A 23,786-nucleotide genomic window follows, 5' to 3' on the forward strand; every position below is an offset into this window, starting at 1 on the left:
AAACCTTCCCATAGGTAGTGCTAGTCATGTCCAGTATATGCTGCATTAAAACAACTTCTTATATAAAAATTTACAAATCCAAAAAATTTTAATAAGGTGTATTTCTTTTATAATGTAAAACACTGATAAATTTTCAACTCAAAGAAAAACAGTAAATCCTAAGGCATCTAAGATAGTTCTGTTTGTAAAATACAGTAGCATGTTAATTGCTGAAAGCCCTTCACCGTACAGTGAGCTCTGAAAGGCGAGTCTAAACGAGTCACTGGGGAATCTGATACCTGCTCTTTCCTAGACGGGCACTTACAATACCTTGTCTTTAGAGAAACTAATAATAATAATAACAATAAATAATAGGAAGGTCAACCACTTTCAAACAAAGAATTACTTTGCGATTAGGCTAATCAGTTACTCACCTGCCAAAAACATAATATCTTTTAAGTTTGTTGCTGATGGCATTGGCTTCCTGAATCATCATGGAGAGTTTCATGGAGTTCCAGTTTGTCTGGACTAACAGAAAGCACAGAGAACATTCAAATACAAAATGAGCTCTAACGTATCAGTAGGCAGAACAATTCCTGAAAAAACACCTGACTTGAAACGAACGGCTTTAACTACGTGTTCCAGGAGGCAAGGCTGATATTTGACTAATTTCTTCAACCCTTGTTGGTGCAATGAAATATTTTTCATATAAAATGAGGTCTTTCCTCTGTGGCGGCATTGAAGACAATTGAAGTTGACATTGAGAGGATAAGAATTTTATGAGAGAGGAAATGCCAAAGACAATGCTTTCCCATCTACTATCTTTAAAGATTTTTTCCCCTAATTTCTAAAAGTATACTTCAGCCTTATTTATATAGAGCCGTAATCCTTTTTTTATTTTGTCTGAAAATTTAAAATAGATAGAGATATATCAGGACATAAAAAGGGAAACAATTTGATCCACAATTCCACTTTCCTAATTTAAATTTAAGGCTTTATCGTAAATATTTTCTATATTGTTCAAACTTATAACCAGTATTCCATTATAAACACATTTTTTGAAAGGATAAAACTCATTATTCGTATAAATAAAAAAAATCAAGTATTCACTGCAAGGTACTGTTTTAGGTCCTAAGAGAAATAAAAAAATGTATGAATACACTGTATTTCTTTAGCTGTTGCAACAGATATAAAGAGTATAAATCATTTCAAAGGAATTTCAAAATAGAAGTTACAGAAAGTATACAACACGGCTACGAAGGCTTCTTGCGGACAAACTGAACCTGAGCGATGGGCCTGTAGAAATGACTGTACTTTATAGAGAATACGGGGCGAGGAAGCTGCTAAGTAACACATGGAGACACAATCAGCAAAACCCAGAACCACGGTCAGCACCTGGTTTCTCCAGTGAATGAATGACAGGGAGAAAGAGACAGACAAGAGTGAATTTACAGATTGAAATAGACTTTTAAAGGGCATAGCTACCAAGCACGATAGATATGTGGGTCAGGCTTGCATTCTGATTCAAACCTAATATTAAAAAGTATTTATGAAATAACCCAGGAAATATGAATATGGCCTAGATATTTAAAGAGTATAAGCAATTACTATTAATATTTAATGTGCGATAAAACTACCATAATTATGCTTAAAGTGACAGAGAAAAGAGAGCCCTTATCTAATGCAGAAACACACCGTGAAGTATTTCCAGACCAAGTGATAAGGTGTCAGGGATTTGCTTCACAATATCCAGGGAGGCAGGGGGACTGAGTACGGCTGATACAAGAGTGAACATGTGCTGATAATGGCTGAAATGGGTGACAAGTGCATCAGGCTTTATTATATCATCGCTCTCCTTTTATCGTTTGCAATTTTCCATCATGAAAAAAAAGGTTTACGTTAAAAACATGCTGTGTTCTACACAGAAATGTAAGAATGTTCACAAAAATTAATGTCCAAATGGAAAAGAAAGTGAAGTACTCAGTGCTTAAGCACAGTCTAGATATAAGAATTAAGGATCAGACTAAAACATGGTATTTTTAAAAACATCCCACACATTAACATAATACTATAAATAACTATTCTAAAAAGTGACTATATCAATTTATTTAGACCCAGAAAAGTTAGCAATGTCTAGAATAAAACATTTAATAGACAAAGGCAACTAACTCTAACCTGTATTATATGAAATAACATACACAGCGTTGGAAAATGCCTGGGTAAAATCATTATATACTCACTTGTAAAAGTTTTATCTCTATTGCTCTGACTTTGTTGCAGTGTTTGCACTTCTTTAGCAATTTTTTGCTTCTCAGCTTCCAAGGCTTCCAGAATTTTCGTATGGCGGATGCTGTGGTCTTCTAAAGCCTAAGTGATATTCATTCAGACCCACACATGAGACATGCAAAGAGCAAGACTGTAAAGCCAGGTGGATAATGGTGACACCATAACTAAACCTCTCATTTCACGGTACATATTCTATTGAGTATAAAAGGCCTTCAAAAATGATTGACAAAGTAGTTTTATAAAATGATTTTTCCCTACAACAAAATCATTCAGAATTTCTGATGACACAGATTAACCTTTTTCTTCTTATTGATAAGAAGTACCAAAAAAAAAAGAAACCCTTTAAAAAAAAAAAAAGGGAAAAAACTGCTCAAAAAAGCCCATATTCAAGAACATCTGTTTTCTAAATAAAAAAGTGAAATGTAATAGACACCAAAAGCCTCACTTGCCACAACAAGCCTTACAACAGCCCACTAATCAATGTTTTCGAGATGGAACCAGTTCTGCTTTCTCTCCTGAAACTCCGAGTGGCCGACTACCCGTTGGTGTCCTAGGGTTGACGAGTGACGTCTGACCACCATGTTCCATGGCATCCGAATGCCAGGGTCACTACAGGTATTTTCTTTTACCTCCACTCCCGCCACAAAGTTAGAAAAGAGACAAAACTGCCCCTTGGAGTAAAGCTGAGCTTAAGCTCTGACAACCGACACAGCGATGGGCACCGCGCTCTCCATCGTCAGTGGCCTCCAGAATTCCCTGCGGAAGCAGTTTCTGAGCCGGCAGCTCCGCCTGGGGCCTGAGAACCTGCATTCTAATGGGTGCCATGGCCGCTGCTGGTCTGGGGGCCCCACTCTGGGAAGTCCTCACGAAACGAGAAAGTATGGCCAGAGGCTGACTGAAAGGGGACGGGCAGTGGTAACGCACTGCCATCCTGCTTTTGCCCTCAGTCCGGGAACCTGGTGAACGCGCAGACCCTGGAGGTGCTGTGCCCTCAGTGATGCCGGGTCGGTGCCCGAGCCCCCGGCCCTCAGGAGTCCCCGGGGCAGGTGGCCCCGCCGCCATCAGGGTGGGGCTGGGGGGAGAGCTGTGCCTTTCTCCCTGCCATTTTCATGCCCTTGCACTGCTTCTCTTTTTACATTACTTGGCGTGACCGATCACAGGACAGCTGTGAATGCATAAAAAAAGTGCAGTGGAACCAGCTGGAAAGGACAGCTGTGCCCTCTTCAAAATACGTGTGTGTGACGCAGAGGCAGGTCTCTGGGCAGAGCCAGGACACCAGCTGTCAGACAAGAAAGGCCTTTCTCAGCTGGAGACGGCTTGACTACCTCCTATTCAGATGCTGTAAGTTCTTGAAAAAAAGAGAAAAATCCAGTTTTTCCTCAAAGTAGCTCACACTCGCTATAAGACAAAATCACCTGTTTTGCAGCCAACGTCTCCACTTCTAAGCGCTTCTTGTTGACGTATATTTCCTGTTCAAGACGCTGCTTTGTCTTTTCTAACTCCTCAATTCTGTGATTAGCTTTTTGGTTATTAATTTCCTGCATTTTCTTCCTTTGAGACTCTTCTTTCTTTGAAGAACAATAATAAAAAATAACTACAACAAAATTACAAACCATTTTTTTATAAAAAGGTAGCCAAAATGTAGAAAAGGTCCCTTTCTTTCATCAATGCACAAGAAGTTGACTCACTAACAGAAAGCTGCTCTGTAGCTTCTCTTCCCCATGGGCGGTGACAAATCTAACCAAAAATAAGCATCACCAGTCAAACCTTTGCGAGTCCTCACCCCTAAATGGGTTTCAGAATGCAAGAGGCCATGGAGAGAGACCGCAGGGCCCAGCGTGATACCAGGAGTGACAATGGCCCCTGGGGACACTCATCACTGTAGCGCTTCCAAGGGTCTACTTGTGATGCTGAGCTGACCGTGGGAGAATTCCGAGAAACAGAGGACCAGGGAACACACAAGAGCTCAAACAGAACAGGACCTATAAGAAGCTCCTGCATTTTCTGTTTCTTCCAGCAGGCACGGATCTGCCACCAACGTGTTTCCTCAAGTAAACATCACGGAGGCTAAGCCGCCCTATGGCACTGACACTGACACTCCCCCAACTCCTAGGGATGTAACATTTCACAGCCACGCATCATAGGACATAACCATTTCACAGCCACGCGTCACAGGACATAAACATTTCACAAGCACGTGTCACAGGACATAACCATTTCACAGCCACGCATCACAGGACATAACCATTTCACAAGCACATGTCACAGGACATAACCATTTCACAAGCACGTGTCACAGGACATAACCATTTCACAAGCACGTGTCACAGGACATAACCATTTCACAGCCACTCATCACAGGACATAACCATTTCACAAGCACATGTCACAGGACATAACCATTTCACAAGCACGTGTCACAGGACATAACCATTTCACAAGCACGTGTCACAGGACATAACCATTTCACAGCCACGTATCACAGGACATAACCATTTCACAGCACGTGTCACAGGACATAACCATTTCACAAGCACGTGTCACAGGACATAACCATTTCACAGCCACGCATCACAGGACATAACCATTTCACAAGCATGTGTCACAGGACATAACCATTTCACAAGCACGTGTCACAGGACATAACCATTTCACAGCCATGCATCACGGGACATAACCATTTCACAGCCACACGTCACAGGACATAAGCACGTCACAGCCCCATGTCACGAGGGCCAAGGGCAGAGAAAGGAGAACCAGTTCTGCCTCTCACCAGCTCTGCTTCCAGCGCTTCTATCCGGCTTTCATACGCAGCTTTCTGAGAAGAGAGCTCCTGCTGAGCCATTTCCCTCGCGATCTGGATGCCATGTAACATTTCTTGCTTCGCTCTCAGCTGCGCCTCTTTTATTTCTGCTTCCAGTCTACAAAGAGCAAAACATTCACAGGATGTGCTGTCACGAATTCTTCATTTAACGTTCTGCACCACGTTAGGACGTTTTCCATTAAACAGAAGGTTGTATCTTAAAACTCAATTTCTGACAGTCCATCAATAGTGTTCTTAAATTTTTATTAGCTTTAGAATTGTTTACACACACAAAATTAAAGGATGAAAAAAATTTGCTTATTTTTAATTTAGTTACTATTGCAGCTGCCTGATAGTTAAGTTAATGTACTTTTCTGATGCTTAAGGAAAATAACTTATGGAAAAACGTGATGTTACGGTGATTTCTGCAGTAAACAGTAGACTTATTATAGTGAACACAAAATAAGGGTCTCTTATGTTAAACCGACAGTGATTAGAGCAAAAATGTTATGTCATGTATCAGTATCTTTCATGTTTAGGTCGTAGAGTAGGAAAATAAGGAAATGCATCTAAAAGCACGTGACACGGGCTGATAAAGCAGAGACTGTACCGCATATTTTGAACCATCTATAACAGACATTTCCAATTTTACTGAAAATGAGAATGTCCAAAGAAAGGGGGCCAGGAGTTACCAGGGAAGGTGGGAGTTGGTGTGTTGTGGGGACAGACCGTCAGTGGGGAAGACGGGGAAGTTCTGGAGATGATGGTGGTGATGGTGGCCTACAATGTGGCTGCACTGACCACACTGAACTGGACACTTAGGGATCGTTTAGAGGTGAGTTCTGTGCTGTGCATGTTGTACAACAAAAGCAAGAGCAAAGCACCTTCAGACACTGAAGAGGACACAGCAGGACGCGCCCCACCCACCTCGTCACGCCGACACCTCCTCCCCTTCCCCTTGGTCACGGGGCCCTGCCTCCCCCTCTGACAGGTCTCTCCTCCCCGAGCACACAGCACTCATCTTGCTTTAGTCGTCCCTTGACTGCACTGGCAGCCTGTCACCCAGGCTTGGGTCCTGGTGGTCTCCCTAAAAATGTCATTCTGACCATGTCTAGCTCGTGTCTGCTTACAGTTCCTGAATGAGCCCATATCCTTTAAGACAGAACCATTTCGTCTGAGGATACTGCTTACATCAGAAATCCTACAATGTTGCACGAGCTAAAACTGGGCAAAAGGCAAGAACACGGGTGCAGCCCAGCCCCGCCCCGCGCCGCCTTCTCCGCTGGCTACTTTCTAATGGTCTGTCAGGACTCCACTCCAGGGGATGTCTTGTCATCCTCTAGAAAGCTTCGCTGATCCCGGCCGGCACCAGGAGTCCCCGCACGGAGCCGGGCTCTGTCCCTGCTGTGTGTCTGTCACCCCACGAGATGATGACTGCCTCCAGCGTGAGAGCTAAGTCTCAACTCTTCTTTCTAGTCCCAGGAGTAGGACAGGGCAGACACAAGTGGAATGAACAGATGCACCAGGAGACAAGGCTACGTCCCTAGAAATCAGCACCCAAAGGTTCAGTCCCAGCAACTCGCGGGAGCTGACTTTGCAGAAACACACCCCCACCCCACCCCCGGCCTTACTGCTTCACCCCAACAGCACTCACTGCGATCTCTGTGCCGTGAGCAGCTCGTTCTTTGCAAATTCAAAGTCCTTTGGACCCTCACTCGTAAGAGCCTCTGCAGCGGACGGTCTCTTCCCTTTCTGGACTTCCACTGGATGATGAAATCTAAAATAATGGTCTCCACCGAGAATCACCCGATCGCCCTAAAGCACACAAAACATTTACTGCTGGAAGCGAGTCTGAACCACATTACTGTGCTGTCATTCAATGCAGTCAGTCCAAGTAATGATAAACACAGAAAGCACAGCAACCGCCCTTTATGAAACGCTTCCTACATGCCTAGAACTATGTTAAACACTTTACATACATCCCATGTCACTCATGTCTCCCAAACCCAGGAGATACACGTTGTTATCCCGAGGTTAGGAACGAGGAAACTAAGGCACAGGGGCTTCCTAGCAGCAGTAAGAAGCTCTCACAAGCTGCCTGGCTGCAGCCACTGTTAAGACCCGAACACGGGTCTTGTCCTTTGTCCTCCCCGCCTGACACAGAACAAAGATGAAGTGCCCGTATGTCTTGGTGTGTCTGCAACAGGCTGCTTTCTGCCAGTTCTCCCACTGCAATCATTAAAATGCGCTCACAGGTGTGCAGGCAGAGGTGCTACACAGACACCGTAACTCTGCAAAGGTCACACAGCAAATGGCAGGGCCAGCTCTTTGACCGTGTCTGGCCTGACCGTAAAGCCCGGCTTGTCACTGGACACGGAACAATGCTGAGAGCGGGCCTCGTTCAGAACTTTTGTCTTTGCACAAAAAAAAGGCAGTTCATGAACAAATAGAAAAGCGAAATTTTCAAACTGGAACTCGAATAAGTTGAACAACTTGCCCAGAGCCAAGCAACTTAACATTTTGGCACCGGCCAACTTACGTGATGTAATACTGTGGCTTCCAAAATATGTTTTCCATTTACGTATGTCTTTGCTTCCCCAACTGGGACGATACTCACTGTCCCGTCAAAATTTCTGACAGTACTGTTAAGACAGAAACACACTATTACTATTACAGGACAGGTGCCAAAGGAAGAAAAAAGCAACACACGATGAGCCCGAGAGGATTCTTTCTTTTGCGTTAAGGTTCACGTCAATTTGTGACAATGACTTAAAATTCTCTTACTTTCCTCCAACTAGATTTTGATGTGTTGATGAAAAAGCCTGGCCTCTCTAGAAATTCTATCCACCAGTGGAAGGAAGAGGTCTCATTGCATTTATTTTTTTGGGGGAAAAAAAAACCTGCCCTGCCCGCAAAAAAAAAAAAAAAAAAAAAAAAAAAAACCATATTAAAATATTGACAATGGTTTATCTCTAAATGGAAGTCTTTTAGTGTTCTTATTTTTCACTTTTCTAACTTTCAGGTTTTCTATGAGTTTAAGTACTGGAACAAACAACAAACACTTTCCTCTCACGAAAAGTGGGCTATTAGAGACAGGAGAGCGTGCAGCTAAGAGAATCTCACTGGACGCTGGCTGTACGATGACACCAGAATGTCAGCTAGAAACGCTCTGTTCCTCTCAGTCTTTCGTTCAGAGACTAGGAAGGAAACCGCAAAGTCCAATTTACCTTTGGGCCAACTGGACAGAAAGAAAAGAAACTGCAGCAAAGCAGAGCCCTGACCCAAACCTCTGGCTGCTGATTAGACTCCCAGGTCTGTGATTAGAGAACAGCAGTTCCCTACTGTGGCTGGAAGAGAGCAGGTGCCCCCAGAGCAGGCGCTCCGAGAGCAGAAGACCCCAGAGCAGGTGCCCCCAGGCAATGCGGCCGGCCCACCAGCCCAGGGTGTTCACCAGCTACAGGATTAAACCAGCTCTGCTTGCTCTGACCCCTCCCCTCTCCTCTTCATTCCACTCCGCCATCAAAACCCCTTGGCCTCGCCTTCTGGAAGCCCCCTTATCTGCCACTATTGCCCCAGGAGAGCCCCACCCGAATCTGCCTTAACACAGTTTCCTTCCTTTGTTTGAATCTTTCCTTCAACACGGGAGGTCCTCTCCCTATCCCCATCATCTGTCAAAGCCCGAATTAGATGCTACAGTCCAAGAAGGGCTCCAGCTCAGTAAGCTCTTCTTTCTAGTTTTCAGCACTAAGTGTGCAAGACCATCGAACATCAATGTGCATTGTGGTACTGAAGTCCTTTATTCACTGGGCTCCCACGTGCCAGATCTGTCTCAGCAGTGAAGACAGACAGTGAAACCAGCCCTCACCCAGCTCCTGTCTAGTGAGACAAACACGGATGAGGGTACTGAAAGGGGAAATACAGGCTCTTCCCAGTCCCCTCCTGGCTCTAAATTCTTTGGGAATGTTTTCTATATCTTTGCCACTGGTGTAAATACTGCTGGATTTTTTGTTGTAGAAAACAATTAGTTAACAGAAGAGCAAAAGGACCTGAAGAGCAGGGGCTCTGCCATGTCAAATATAAAGACATTCTAAAGCTCAAGTAATTAAGACAATGGGGTATGACTCCCACACTTTTGGAAGTGTTTTGTCTGAACACTGCAGGTCACAAAAGTAACATCCTAGTTCACATGTGGTACTGGTACACGTGGTTATTCACATGGAGAATAAATGCACTTACATCCCTACTTCACACCTAACAAAAAACTCCAGACTACGTAAGGACTGAAATGTGGAAGCAAAACTTCAAAACACCTAGAAGAAAATTGAGGCGACCATCTCTATGACCTCAGTGTAGGAAGGATTTCTCAAACAAGACACAAAAATTGACAACCACAAAGGAAGACTGATTGCAATAAAACAGAACTTCGATCCACCAAAAGGCACAAGATAGTGAAAAGACAAGCCACACCCTGGAGAAAACATATTTACAACACATACAACCCACAAAGGCTTGGCAACAAGAGTATATGAAGAATTCCTAGAAATTACTAAGGAAAAAACAATCTCATTGAAAAATGGACAAAGACGTGTATGGGCAAGTCACCGAAGAATAAACAAAAACGGCCGGAAAACATTCGAGAAGATTGTTAGTGGAGGAAATGCAAACTGAACCCACAGTGAGGTACCATATCTTGTCCACCCAACCGGCATAAATGAAAGTCTGACAGTACTAAGTGTTGGCAGGAGTGTGGAGTGACAGGTACCGTCAATGCCAATGGGAGTAGAAACTAATAACCATATTGGAAAACAATTCAAAATTACCTAAAGTAAAGCTGAACACGTACATATCTTGCAACCTAATAGCTCTGCTCTCAGACACACAATTTAAGAGTGCTTCCCAAACTGTAAAAACTATGATGATGGCATAATTAGAAAATCACAGTATTTACGCAGCCCAGGGGGTAAACAGAAAGACTGTCACAGCTGGAGGTGACTGTGGCAGGCCAGGCCTCCCAGTTCCCGCAGCTGCCCTGGGGGCTCACAGCTCAGGCTGCCAGGAGGGAGCCTTCCCATTTGTACCAGCAGACACTACAAAGACACACACTGCAACATTGTGGGCAAAAAGTTACAAGCCACACACTGCCCTTCAACAAATGTGACAGATTGTAGCAACATAAGAGACAGATAAACAAACACAATAAAATACTTTGCAGCACTGAAAATGAAAGGGCATCAACATGGATAAACCTTGAAAACACAACGTGGAGCCCAGACAGTTCCCATATCTTATTGCCAAACGGTACCTGTAAAATCGTTCAATTCGTAGGACCAAAATTCACCGGGAACGAAAACCTCTAATTTGTCAGTCTAACCAAAACTCCTGCCACATGAGACGGATAGAAGTTTAGTTTCCTGCCTGTGATTATAATTCCAAGACACCATGCCTTCCACCACCAGATCACACACACCCAAACGAAAACGAGAGCGTTTTCACTTTGCACCCATGTCATCCCTACAAAACACAGACAATGGCTTTTTCCTGGTAAAAGGTGCATGTGAAGAATTAGACCACAGAATCAATGCAAAGGCATGCGCGCATGTGGGAAGTCCCACGTCACGGCGACACGCAGCCTGCTGAGAGGACAGGTGCCTTCTTCTGTTCCAAGTCGCACGTACCAGTGGTCGTCAGCCACCAGCACCCCAGACAGCTGGATGTCGTGGCAGGAGCCTGGGCGACACTTGCCAACGGTCGTGATTCCCTCTTTTATCACGTAGAGCAGCATCTCCGACAGCTGAGGGTCTTCACTGAGATTCACAAGATGTGGCAAGTGGTTGTCCGTTTGAAATGTGATGCCTGCTTTCTAGTAGAAGTCAGAAAAAAATGGACCATAACCACAAGCATGGAATTGTTAAATTCACTTAAAATGAACGGTCTACATTAAACACCAAAATCGCTCTATGTGAAGTCTCCGTAAATGAAGGTTTGTCTCCCCGTCAATTCACAGCAGAACGACTGTGGCAGCTCCCCACTGCCTGCCAACAATTCTTCCTGCTTTCAGCCCGTTCACATCTTATGCCAGGTTCACTCTCCTGAAAGGCTATTCTCAAAATGTCAGTTTCCTGGCCAAGCACCTTCAATGCCCTCGCACTTCCTTCAGGATAAAACTCAAACTCCTTGGCCTAGATGCTAAGCTCAATAAACTAACCGTAACACACCCCTCCCATTTCACCTCCTATGACCTTCCAAACCACTTGCTCCAATGGAACAGGCCCACCACCGTCCTCTGGCACCCCGAACTCCCCCACCTTTACTCTCATACAATTCTTCCTTCCCAGAAAGCACGTTCCCTTTTCTCCACCTCCCAAAATCTTACCCTGGCTTCAAAGCCCAACTCAGATCTCATGCCTTCTGTGACGCTGGACTGGCCATTGTATGGCCGTTTCCCCGTCCTCTGAATTCTTACACAACTTGCCTACCGATCGTTGGAAATATTTCCTGTACTGTCAGCACCTGTGCCCTGACCCAGCCTCTCCCATCTCCTTTAGAACCTCACGCCATGAAGGACTTTTGATTCCTATAAAAATGTCCAGGGCTCTTTCATCCTGTAAAGAAGCAAAACCATACCAGAGGCAAAGCTTGCCCTCCAGCTCTCAGCCCTCCCCGACTCCGACAGCCCTCCCGAGGTTTGCAGAGCCCAGTGAGCTGTCTCCTCGTCCCTTATCGTGCCCCAGCCACTGCCGTCTGGCTGCTTGTCACCGCTGCAACGACCTCGTCACTTCACAGTGCCACGCACACACTGCAGGAACTTCAGCCTCAGTCTAGACTTTTCCATTCCTCTCAACACCCCACATGGGAAAAAAGCAGCTCCCGGCCCTTCTGATACGACCCCTTTGTGCCGCTTGGGTGCAGCTCTCCGCCCGCACGCCCGCGGCCGCTGCCTTTCTCCTGCCCTCACCGTCTCCTGCCTGCACCTCAGCGCAGGCTCCGCGATGGGGGGTCTCCTGCCAGCAGCAGTCTCTGCTCCCCACGCCCGTCTCCCACACGGCTACCAGAAGCTTCTGTTTGAAACACGTCTGTGCACCCAAGTTCAAGTTCCTTACTGCATCGCAGTCTGGATGTACATCTCTCTGCAGTCCAGTCTGCCAGCAGCAGTAATCTACAACTTCTTCCTTCTCTGACACCCAAGCCGCGCTGTGCCTCCCCGAACGTGGACCCCTCCGCTTAAAAACTCCGATTCCGTGAGCCTGAGGCCCTGCTCCCGAAATCGGGCTGACTTGCCCCTTTCTCTGCCCTCAGCAGAGTTCATTACTTCCTCCCGTCTCCTGCTGCTGTGCCGCGTACGTGCTTTGCATTGCATTCGGGGGAAGCACACGAAACTGCCAATTTTCACCTAAAAACTGGAGTCGCTGATGGTTCACACTGCACGCAAGTCACCTAACGCTGTTTCGCAGACCTCCCTCTGGATCACGGGCGGCCTGAGCGCCAAAGCTACGTGTCACTCACCTGGCCTCTCCATGCCGGCACAGCATCAACGTTTACGAAATGTGTGCTGAACTAGACAGTCAGTTTATATGTTAACTTTCCAACTAGCTCACGGGTTCTTGATCTCAACACTTCTATACACTAATTCTCTTCACAGCCTTGCTTTGTAGACTCAGTGTACAGTATACAGTAAGCATTTGATAAATTAAATTTGCATATTTATGGGCATGTCCCTTTAACTTTTAAGTCAGTTTAGAAAGTTGAGAGATACCTGTAACTCCTTTATTTCTTGAAGTTTTCTTTTTTCAGCTTGTTCAAATTTTTCTTTCCATGCTCTTTCCAAAGACAAACAAAATAACAATTAAAAATATGCAAATATGTATGATTGAGAATTGAGACAATCAATAAAGATTATTAAACCACTTAGGAATAAATATGACAGTCTGGGGGTGGGCTGCTCTACTGTGGGGAAGGATGGAGGGAGAAATAGGCGGAGTCCTCTTAGACCCCTCCTCCCGCCCCGCCCCTGCCCCGCCCCACCCCTGCATGGTTGGTCCTAGGGCTCCAGGCAGCACAGGTAAGTATTGGGTGTAGCCCACCTTTGCATTTCCACCATGTCTCGCTCCTGTTGGTGCAGTTTCATTCTTAAGGATGTTATTTCTTGTCGACAGAGCCGATATCTTTCAGGGTCAATATTCTGACGGCTTCTTTGAGCAGCTTTCAGCTTTTCAATTTCTGCTTTCAATTCTAAATATTTGTTACAAGATGCCTGATTGGTAACATTTGATGTATAATAATTTACAGTCAGCATAATCCTCCAAGATTCCATTTTGTTTGAAGTTTTAAAGATTACTAAGTACAATGGAATCTTTGCTGAAATCAGTTTTACTGACCTAAATTATCTATCAATCTCCACCTAACCTTGACCTAAAAAAGCACTTCCATAGTTACGAACTCTCCCCCTCGTACGTAGGATGGCCATCTAACTCACTGTCCAAAGCAGGGCTCTTTGCAGAAGGAAAGGGGGCACTGGTAATGACACGGGGACAGACAGAGGGCCAGAGGACGGGGATAAAGGGTGGTGGCTCCACAGAAGCAAGGAGGGGAGGATATGTCCAGACGCCCTGCGGGCGTTCCAGGGTCTCCTAAGCAGGTGAGTGCCAAGAGGTAAATCGAGAGCGGCATTTAGCGTAAGTGACGCCAGAGCGGTGCTAGAACTCAAGGTCAAGTAGCCTCTGGACCAAAGGACCAGGCGAGACCGCAAATGGTGACCACGGAGGGAAGGTCCTGTGAGGAGAACTGAGTACCGGACCGGTGCCGCCTGTGTATCTGTGACACGGTGCACGGCTGCCCTTCCTTTGCTCCCAGGCCCCGGTACCCATTGCCTTCTGTGCCCTTTTCCTGGTTGTTCCAATACTCGTTCTATCTCCCACTGCCCCTCTACCCACTTCCCTCCCTCCCTGCAGGATGACGACCAGAATCTACTACAAATAAGCAAGGGAAAACTCTTTGATTTTCTTAAGTTGCATGTTTTCAGGGCCCAAATTAATATGTGAGATGGAAGTGTCGCAAAAGAACTCTAAACCTCTAGAAAAAGCCTCACCTCTGATCAGCTTCGCGTTGACATCTTCGTTGACTTTGGCGATGTTCACTATCTTCCGGGCCTGCTGAGCGTAGCGCAGGGTACTCAGCGTCTCCTCCACGCTGCTGGCGGCGGGACTGACCGTAGCAAGCATTGCAGTTTTTGAGTTTCCACCCAGGCTCTCTTTTAACAGCCTGCAAGGAAAAGAGCCCTAATGAGGTTCTGCTTCTACAACAACCTAATAACAGTAATTAGCTAGGAAGCACAGAACAAACTAATAGGGGGCATAATGCAGCATCACAGTCTTCACTCCAGTGAGAACTTTTTTGGCATTTGTGTTAGGTCGGTGCAAAAGTAACTGCAGTTTAAAAGGTTAAAAATAATTGCGAAAACAGCAATTGACTTTTGCATCAACCTGACAGCTGTTTTTAGATCTCAGGAACACTTCATTTTCTCTTATGCTTTTTACATTGCTTCGTGAAGCAATAACCTGTGCAGAGATTTTAAAATACAGTTAACCATCGCTGTTGAGTAAGTGTCCCCTCCCCATAGTTGAGGAAAGAGCGGTGTGTTGGCCACCTCTGTATTTCCAGTGCTGCCACAACCCTTTCGAGAAGGTGCTCTCATTAATGTTGAAAATGGTGAACAGGCTTGTAAACAAAACTTTGTTTTCTACCAAATGCAAAAGACTTTATTCTCTAAAATAGAGAATAAAGCGTATGAGACTAAAAAGCCTATCTTTATCCATGAAGAACCACTGTCACTTCACTATTCTTAACTTTCAAAGGCATAAAAAAGGGTCAGATTTCCCCGTACAGGTTTTCAGATGCCAATTATATTATAATAAACCATTTCTGAAGATACACCTGTCAAGTACAGATGCTGTCCTTATCATTAATGCTCATTGGAACTGGATGTTAAATCTGTACAGATATAACCTGAATGGAGGGTATCTGAAACGAAACACACATTCATTAATGAAAACACATCATACACTTCCATGCTGGCCAGTGTGCTAAGCAAACAAAACTATTCAGTTTCCTTCTGCACACACAGGACTATGCGTGGTGACACTAGATGCCCAAATCCCGGGCACTAATAACAGGAAGGACAGTCTTACTTGCTCGTACTGATAGAGACCTACTGTGCATGGAGTCTCATTGCTCACTGAATGATCACTACAAGCCTAAAAGACAGGTACTGATACTACCCCGTTTTACAGAGAGGACACAGGCTAGAGGACGAGTGATTCGCCCACAGTCACAGAGCTTGCGGGATGCAGAGCCGAGATGCAAACCCGGGCAGTTTGGCTCTAGGATTCATACTGCTAACCACTGCTTCCTGCCCCAAAGTTCTATAGCGTCCGGCCACTGTTCTTTTCCCCACATAGTCACTCCATTTTAGATAACTCTTTGACCTTCGAAAGGTACTTGCCATGTGAGAACCGATTCGCGATAAGGAATGAACACCCTCCGGTGGTTTGCTTGTTCAGACAGCGCGGAGATGACCTTCCCCAAAGTCAGCAAGGACCTGTTAATGCTCACGCCTTCCTGCACACAAGGGACAACCAGGTTGTAGCGTAAGCCGGCTGCTCCAAGCCAGTGTATGTCACAAAAGCACGTCTTCCCTCCACGATTACGGCCCCAATACCTGCTTCCATATACTGCCTCCTTCCTTATGATGCAAAACTTGCCAATTTTCCTTGAAAAGCAGTCATAACCAAAAAGTATGGCTCGCTCTTTAAACCACAGCAATGCAGTCTACAAACTGCCGATACAGATTTGTGTGTGTGTATGTGTTGGTTTTTTTTTTTGTTAAGTGTATTTCCTTTGTAATCTCCTAAGAACAAAGCCCTAGGGAGTGAGCCCCGTCAAAGAAAGCAGCACATGTACCTTCAGCTGCTCCCCCTGGGTCTGAGCGGAGGCGCTGCGCTCGCTGCCTGCCAGGTCGATGAGGTTTATGCGGCTGGTGATTCTGTGGTCGTGCTCTTCCCCATCCACAAATTCCGTCTGTGGACAATGGTATTAAAATAACACATCATAAGTTCTTCTACGGCTTGGCTTCCATATGGGTCTTCAAAAGGGAAAGTTACAAGCTGCTCACTTATTTTTCAAACTATCCCTCTTGAATCTGAGATAATTGATGACACATAAATACTCAAGACTGCACTGAGCAGTGTTTGGATTCTGCCAAAATAAAACAAACGACTTTAAAGGGATGAAAACCTGCGACGACTCAACTACACTACAAAACAACTACACACAGACAAGGAGCTTAAGCACAAAGGTTGTCTATCCCAGCATTAAAGTAGCAAAGTGTTTCAAAGCAGCATAAACGTCCAACAGTACAGAAAAACTCGAGGAATCAACATAGTCAATGGAATATTATGTAGCTATGAAGAATAATACTTTGCAAAGAATTTTAATAGCATACAATTGTTGTAGGCTTTGTAAATTTGTTTAAGTGTGATTGTAAAAGAACCGAAAGATTACAAACCAAAATGTTTAGAGGGATTTTGCGTAGCAGAATCTATGCAGAATTTTTAAAAAAATTTTTTACTTTCTGATATGCTTTTCCAAATACTGTACAATCACCATGTATTATTGATATCACATCGTATATTGATATCAATGATACCATGATAAATTAATAATCATGTACTACTGATTTTTAAAACAGCGAGAAGCATATACCACCATGTATACCAAAATTGATTCAGAGTTATTGTGTATATTTCCTAAAATCCATTATGTTATCTATTTATATGAATTTACTTTTACCTTTAATTTAAAGAAAAAAAATAAGAGAAACTTGAAAATACTGACTGCCTTCACCAAGAAAAGAATCGACAACAAAAAAATACCTTGGTCTGTGTCATCACCAAGGTAAAAACCGAGTGAGACCGGGAACTTTTATCATTCATGCCAGTGGCAGCAGTGGCTCTCTGCTTGTTCCCCAATTCCAGCCAGCCCTAAGAGAGAAGAGGGGGTCAGCACTGTGGGCTTTAATTCATTGAAACAATTAGGAACAGGTTAAGGGGGCACATAGGGTAACATGTACACATCTATAAGCTTATAAAATGAAATTAATAACAAATGGTTAGCATTCCATGATTTGTATTCCCGTTGTCTACTTTCCCTGCTACTCAATCTGAATCAGGAAATAATACCGCTAAAAGGCTATTTCTATTACTCTAAGATGACATGATGGTCAATTTTTATTTTTAGTTCAGAAGAGTAATTCTTTTGATTAAAGTTTAACAAACAAAATCGGTGCATGATACATTAACAAGATTAACCTTTTATTCACGCTAACAGCAATTGAGGAGAAATATTCTTATGAATATTTATGATTATGATCTTTGTATCTCATGAAAAGAAGACAAAATACAATCAATCTTACCTGGATATCAGAGTAAGAACTGACAACATTCCTATTTTTAGAAAGTAAAAAGACAAAATCAATTTGACTGATGATTACACTTTTGTTTTCATAAAATAATAGTAACCTTTTAATTACATAGTTACTCTCTGAAGATCACAATGGAATAATTTACAGGTTATTATTAAAGTAATTCTCACAGAATCTTTCTTTCATTTTCTCCATTCTTAAAGGGTAGGAAATAAAATAAAGCATTAATTTTACCAAAAAGGATGACAGTATTTTTCTTAATATAATAAAGCACCTCAGCATCTTAACACGATAACATTCACGTCTAAATCATGGAGGCAGCAGACGGACTCTAACCCATATGTGTCCGCACAGCTCTATGTAAGGTGAGTGTGGGCGTGGGCAGGTCGGTGTGTTTGAGTCTTGACACACAGCCACACGTGTTACCTGGTGCTGAATCCACACCCAATCACCTTTCCTTTCACTTAGGAAAAGCACTCGGAGTGGTGGACAACGTACATGACTCTAAGCACTTTTCAAACTCTTCACATTGAACTCACTTAGCACCGTCTCCCCTCTTCAGCTTAAATTAATAGATACAGAGAGCAGCTTGAGCGGGGAGGCTTACGCTAACGGGGAAAGCGGTTAAGAGGGAGCAAACCCAATATTGCACACTCAGGGTAATTAACACTCTGTGCCAGGCACGTGACAGGAGCTGGGAGAGACAGAAACAGGTCGAAACGCAGTGTTTATTCCGACAAGGCGGAGCTGACTGGAGAGCGACAAGGGTGGAAGTGTGGAGTTATCCAGCACCAATGGGGACAGGACTCCGTCCCGTTTTCTGCCCGCGCTCGCTGAGCAAACACTTACGTCGACAGAGCTTCCACGAACGGCCCCGAAACAGGATGCTCCCTCACTCTCAGCTGTAGGAGCAAACGTTAGCAGCATTAAGAGGAAGAGACTTCAAATAAAGCACATGTCAACTAACTTTCCCCCTATGTTTCGAGTGTAAGGTAGGAATTTGTCTTAACTGTACCCAGAAATAAATAATAAAGGTTCTCGCAAAACCCCCTGTAAGGCATGAGGACAGTGCGACAGCATCACACACAACCGGTCTGCAGCCGCGCCACGCGCCGCGCGTGCTGGGACATGGGAGCCCCGACGCGCACTGGACCTTGGGTTCCGTGCCAGCTATTTATGCTACTGATGTGCTTCCAGCCACCTCTCGAATTTATGTTCAATAAATTTCAGACACTGAACACATTTTTCAGGCTTTCATTCTACGTTTTAAACTTTGTGACGGGCAATGTGATACCATGTGGCAGTCACAGACCATGCGAGTCCAGTTTCAGTTTCTGGACGCTGCCCAGAGTAAACTGTGTGAGCGGCACGAGGGACCCCTCCAGGCCGTTTCTTGCTCTCCCAGTCCTTTTCCAAATTAAAAATTTTAAATTCTAATAGCAGCTTTTTAAAAAATCTTATGCAGTAGTGAAACTTTCTATGTCAGAGAAAATACGACCTCTAAGCTATCACTGTGCTTCACAATCCAGGGAAACACACCCTACAGTAACAATACCACTTTTCTAAGCTTTTCCTGCTCATTGGCGTCACAGACGTTAAGGGGTTTGGTGTTTGACTCGAGTGGCCCAACCACATCTTCATGTTGAACTTTTACGCAATACTTGCTTAACATAAAAAGAGGTTAATGTAATAACTAACGTAATTTCCACTAACAATAATGCTCCGCTTATTTACTAAATAACAACGTACTTAGGCTGTAGGTCCCAACCATTGGCTGTCCTATAATAGCATTTTAGTATCAATTTAAGCCATATATACATCATCTTGAGAACTAATGTAATTATATGCACTTATAAAAACAAATTAAAAACAAATAATAAATTGTTTTGATCTTACCGGTTGCTTTCTCTGCCCGTTTTCACCTTTACAAACCAGAAGGTCATGAATTTTTTCATTATAGACTTCAAAGAAGCTCATTTCAAGGTGACAGCGGACCTGGTCGGAACAGAAACACAGCACGCAATTTATTCTTAAAGTCCTTGCATTTTCTGCAAATCATATCTCTGATCACGGCCTAGTAGCTAGAATATATAAAGAACTCTTACAACTCAACAACAAAAAAACAAAATCCCCAATTTAAAAAACGGGCAAAGGACTTGAATAGACAGTTCTCCAAAGAACATAAACAAACTACCAACGAGCACACGGAAAGGCACTCAGCACCGTGTCAGGAGAGAAATGCAAGACAGAACCACCATGAGAAACCACTTCCCACCCACCAGGATGGCTGCAATCAAAGAAATAAAAAACAATAAATGACAAGGAGGTGGTGGAGGAATTGGAAGCCTCCTGCACTGCCGGTGGGAACGTGAGCTGGGGCAGCCACGGTGGAAAACAGTCGCCACGGGTCAAACCCAGAATTACCATGTGACCCTGCAACTGTACGCCTATCTACCCAAAAGAAATGAAAAGAAATTCAAATAAAAAATTATCTAAATAAAAACTTGCACGACCATGTCCACAGCAGCACTACAGAGTAGTGAGAAGAGGGAGACCGAAATGTCCAAAAGTTGATGAGAGACAAACCACATTGGTCCATCCATACAGTGGAATATTCTTCAGTCACAAAAAAGGAACAATGGGCTGATCCATGCTAAACACTGGTGAACCTCCAACGCATTATGCTCAGAGAAAGAAGCCAGACACAAAAAGTCACATTCTGCACGTAACCCTGTTATATGAAATGTCCAGAAAAGGTAAATCCAGGGAGACAGAGAGTAGATCAGTGGGGCAGGAGTTAGCGGAGGGGATAGGTTGTAACTGCCTGAGGGGCACAGGGTCTCCTTTGAGGGTGATGAAAATTTGGGGAACAAGACTGAGGTGGTGTTTGCACATTATGAATGTACTAAACGCCACTGAAGTTTGCACTTTAAAATTGTTAGTTTTATGTTACATAAATTTTCTCTCAAGAAAAAAATTTTAACGACAAAAGTCCTTGCATTTCTTCTTATGAACTTCTAGGAAAGGTTCCATTCAATCCAGTCAGTATCAACCTCCTACAGGTGTGGCTCTGGACTATGTTACAAGGACACAAAGAAGTACAAGACAAGGGTCTTGGCCACGAGGTTCCAGCTCAGAGAAATATACCACACCCTCCAGCACATACGGCAGAGCAATAGAAAACAAAGAACCAAATGAGGGACATGACTGTAAGTAAAATGACTAATCAGAGGGGACAGAAAGGCTGCAGGAGAAAATAGGACGTGAGGCACGATAGACGGAGTGGACGAGACCCTGCGTGTCGACATCTGATCTGGTAAGTTGGGCTCTTAAGTCAGTAATGCTGCCTGGCTGGGCCAGAAAGCAATCATCAGACTAAGGAGGGCTGAGCTTCTGTGCCTTCTGACTCTGAAGGACAGGGTATAAAAGGCCAAAAAGGGGAAATCTGCTTCCATACAGCTGACACGGAGGGCATGGTTTCCATATTAGTGAAATAAATTTCATGCACTGGCCCAAAGTGAGTCAGCAACATCCAATACCAGCAGAATTGGAAGCTTCAAGGGAGCTTCAGAGAGATTTAGATTCAATTTGCCAAATGTGTATTGGACCCCACTAGATGCAAAGCACTCTTCTAGGTGCTATGGGAGAATCTGAGATGAACTGGACAGTCTTTATCTACAAAGAACTCAGTCTAATTGGAGATTTATATAATACAGTATGTGAGCAACCACCACCACCACCACCACCACCACCACCATCATCACCACCATCACCACCATCCTCACCACCTTCACCACCACCACCATCATCATCACCACCACCACCACCACCACCACCACCACCACCATCACCACCACCACCACCACCACCACCACCACCACCACCATCATCACCACCATCACCACCATCCTCACCACCTTCACCACCACCACCATCATCATCACCACCACCACCACCACCACCACCACCACCACCACCATCACCACCACCACCGCCACCACCACCGCCATCACCACCATCATCACCACCATCATCACCACCATCACCACCACCACCACCATCATCACCATCACCACCATCACCACCGCCATCACCACCATCATCACCACCATCATCACCATCACCACCACCACCACCACCATCATCACCATCACCACCACCATCACCATCATCATCACCATCACCACCACCACCACCACCACCACCACCACCACCGCCGCCATCACCACCACTGCCATCATCATCACCATCACCACCACCACCACCATCATCATCATCACCACCACCGCCGCCATCACCACCATCCTCACCACCTTCACCACCACCATTATTACCACCATCACCATCACCATCATCACCACCATCACCACCATCCTTACCACCTTCACCACCACCACCACCATCATCATCACCACCACCGCCGCCGCCGCCATCACCACCATCATCACCATCATCACCACCACCACCACCATCACCACCACCGCCATCAATACCATCACCACCATCATCACCACCACCACCACCGCCATCACCGCCATCATCACCATCATCACCACCTTCACCACCACCACCACCATCACCATCATCATGATCCCCACCACCACCACCAGGTGATAGGTCTACAGTGGGAGACAGGGCTCGTGTACTCAGCTCACTTTTCCTCTTGTGTTCTCAGTGAAGGCCATCAACGTCACTCTGGTTTTCCAGCAAGGAACACTGGCTCCTCTGTCCCTCATCTTCCACTTCTAATCATCACTAAGTCTTAGCAGTTCTGCTTACTAAGATGTCCCAAATGTGTGCCCCTGGTTCATCCCGACTGCCACCCACTTAGTCTTGCTCCTGACATGCCCCCCTTATACAGCTTGTGGTCCCACAGCTGGGCTCTTTGCCTCCAGTTCTGCTTCCCTCAACCCATTCTCCACACTGCAGCCAGAAAAAAGAGCAACTATGACCCACTATTTCCCTGCTTGCCATCCTCCTGTAGCCGTCTACATTCCTGAAAGCAAGTTTCGTAACATCCTTCACAGGCTGAGTTCTGCCTGCCCCTCTCGTTTCGTGTCTCGGCACCCTGGCACCCTCACATCCCATGCTTAAAGCCAAGTGAACAGCTTGGAGATTCCCATGGCTCCCTGGCTCTCTGCACGTGCTGCTCCCTCTGCCAGGAATGTCCCCCCTCTTCCCCAAGCCAGTAACTGTTATGTTTCCTTCAAAAGTCAGCTCAGCTGTCCCTTGCAGTCTTACACATTCCACAGCACGCTCTTCTTGCTCTGGCACAGTATTTACATTATTTAGCGTTTAATGGATTGTACTTGGCTGTTTTCTGCCCGTTTCTCCATTACACTCTCTTAACCCCAGGGGCTGGGTCTTTAATTCCTTACTCGCAAATCAAGCCAATATTCTCCAGTTTCACTATTCTCTACTCTCTTCTGCTTCCCGTTGTTCTAAAGTTTATGTCTGTGAACTAGTGGAGTCTGTGCGCTGGCCTGACAGCAGAGACACGCACAGCTCCCACGCTGTCTCACACACACACACACACAGTAATGAGGCAGAAAAAGCTAGAAGACAGAGATGTTCCCTCCATCACATCCACCAGGAGGAACTGATTCTGGATTTAGAATCCAGCCCTCTCTCTCCACACCACTGCTCCAAAGGAGCGTGACCAAGACCTCAGGACCACATCCTCCGCTCAGTAGTTCCGTAGCAGCCACAATTCTGATTTTAAGCTGATGTGACTATTTTCTAGCCTAATACAAAGGCCTGCAGATAGCATGAGAACATACCTCTTGGGTTTGGTTTTTGGCTACTTGAGCAAAAAGATCTTCACAAAATCTCGGAATTATTCCCGGTTCTTCACCAAATCCCATCATCCTGGAAAATACATTATGAATAGGGGGAAATAAAACGAATTAGGTTTTCTAAAGTTCTTTTCGGGGCATGGGTTGGGGAGGGAGTGGGGAGCCAGGCCATTTAACTGTGTCCCCACTGTCTGAGAACTTGGGCTCTGGAGCCGAATCTGCCTGCCTTCAGTGCCGGTTTCCCCACCGACTGGCTCTGTGAACTTGGACAAGATAGCTCACGTCAGCAAACCTCCACTTCCTCTTCTGTAAAATGGGAATAAATAAGAACTCTCTAATTCAGAGGGTTGATGGGAGAAGGCATAAGCAGAGCCGTTAGCATGGTATCTGGAATACCATAAAAACTCAGTAAATGTTGCTACTGTTGAAATTCTGAGTACTTCCTTCT

General features: G+C 44.9%; 1 protein-coding gene across 2 annotated transcripts in view; it reads right to left on the reverse strand.

Moving 5' to 3' along the window:
- The window catches only part of KIF14 (kinesin family member 14), a 44,368-nt gene that overhangs the window by 14,640 nt on the left and 5,942 nt on the right, over nt 1-23,786 (reverse strand). For both annotated transcript variants that reach the window (XM_019750799.3, XM_088799185.1), the window contains exons 4-20: nt 23,324-23,411; nt 19,440-19,538; nt 18,393-18,445; nt 17,535-17,565; nt 16,996-17,103; nt 16,025-16,141; nt 15,567-15,682; nt 14,154-14,326; nt 13,150-13,297; nt 12,822-12,885; nt 10,744-10,928; nt 7,608-7,710; nt 6,723-6,883; nt 5,039-5,186; nt 3,681-3,833; nt 2,220-2,346; nt 414-507 (exon numbers count right to left, since the gene is read on the reverse strand). In XM_019750799.3, coding sequence (XP_019606358.3) covers nt 414-507; nt 2,220-2,346; nt 3,681-3,833; nt 5,039-5,186; nt 6,723-6,883; nt 7,608-7,710; nt 10,744-10,928; nt 12,822-12,885; nt 13,150-13,297; nt 14,154-14,326; nt 15,567-15,682; nt 16,025-16,141; nt 16,996-17,103; nt 17,535-17,565; nt 18,393-18,445; nt 19,440-19,538; nt 23,324-23,411 — 1,968 coding nt within the window. The remainder of the gene's footprint in view (nt 1-413; nt 508-2,219; nt 2,347-3,680; nt 3,834-5,038; nt 5,187-6,722; nt 6,884-7,607; nt 7,711-10,743; nt 10,929-12,821; nt 12,886-13,149; nt 13,298-14,153; nt 14,327-15,566; nt 15,683-16,024; nt 16,142-16,995; nt 17,104-17,534; nt 17,566-18,392; nt 18,446-19,439; nt 19,539-23,323; nt 23,412-23,786) is intronic.

This window comes from Rhinolophus sinicus, chromosome 6 (genome assembly GCF_057876585.1).
Source record: "Rhinolophus sinicus isolate RSI-liver-muscle chromosome 6, RSI-T2T, whole genome shotgun sequence".
Taxonomy (NCBI): Eukaryota; Metazoa; Chordata; class Mammalia; order Chiroptera; family Rhinolophidae; genus Rhinolophus; species Rhinolophus sinicus.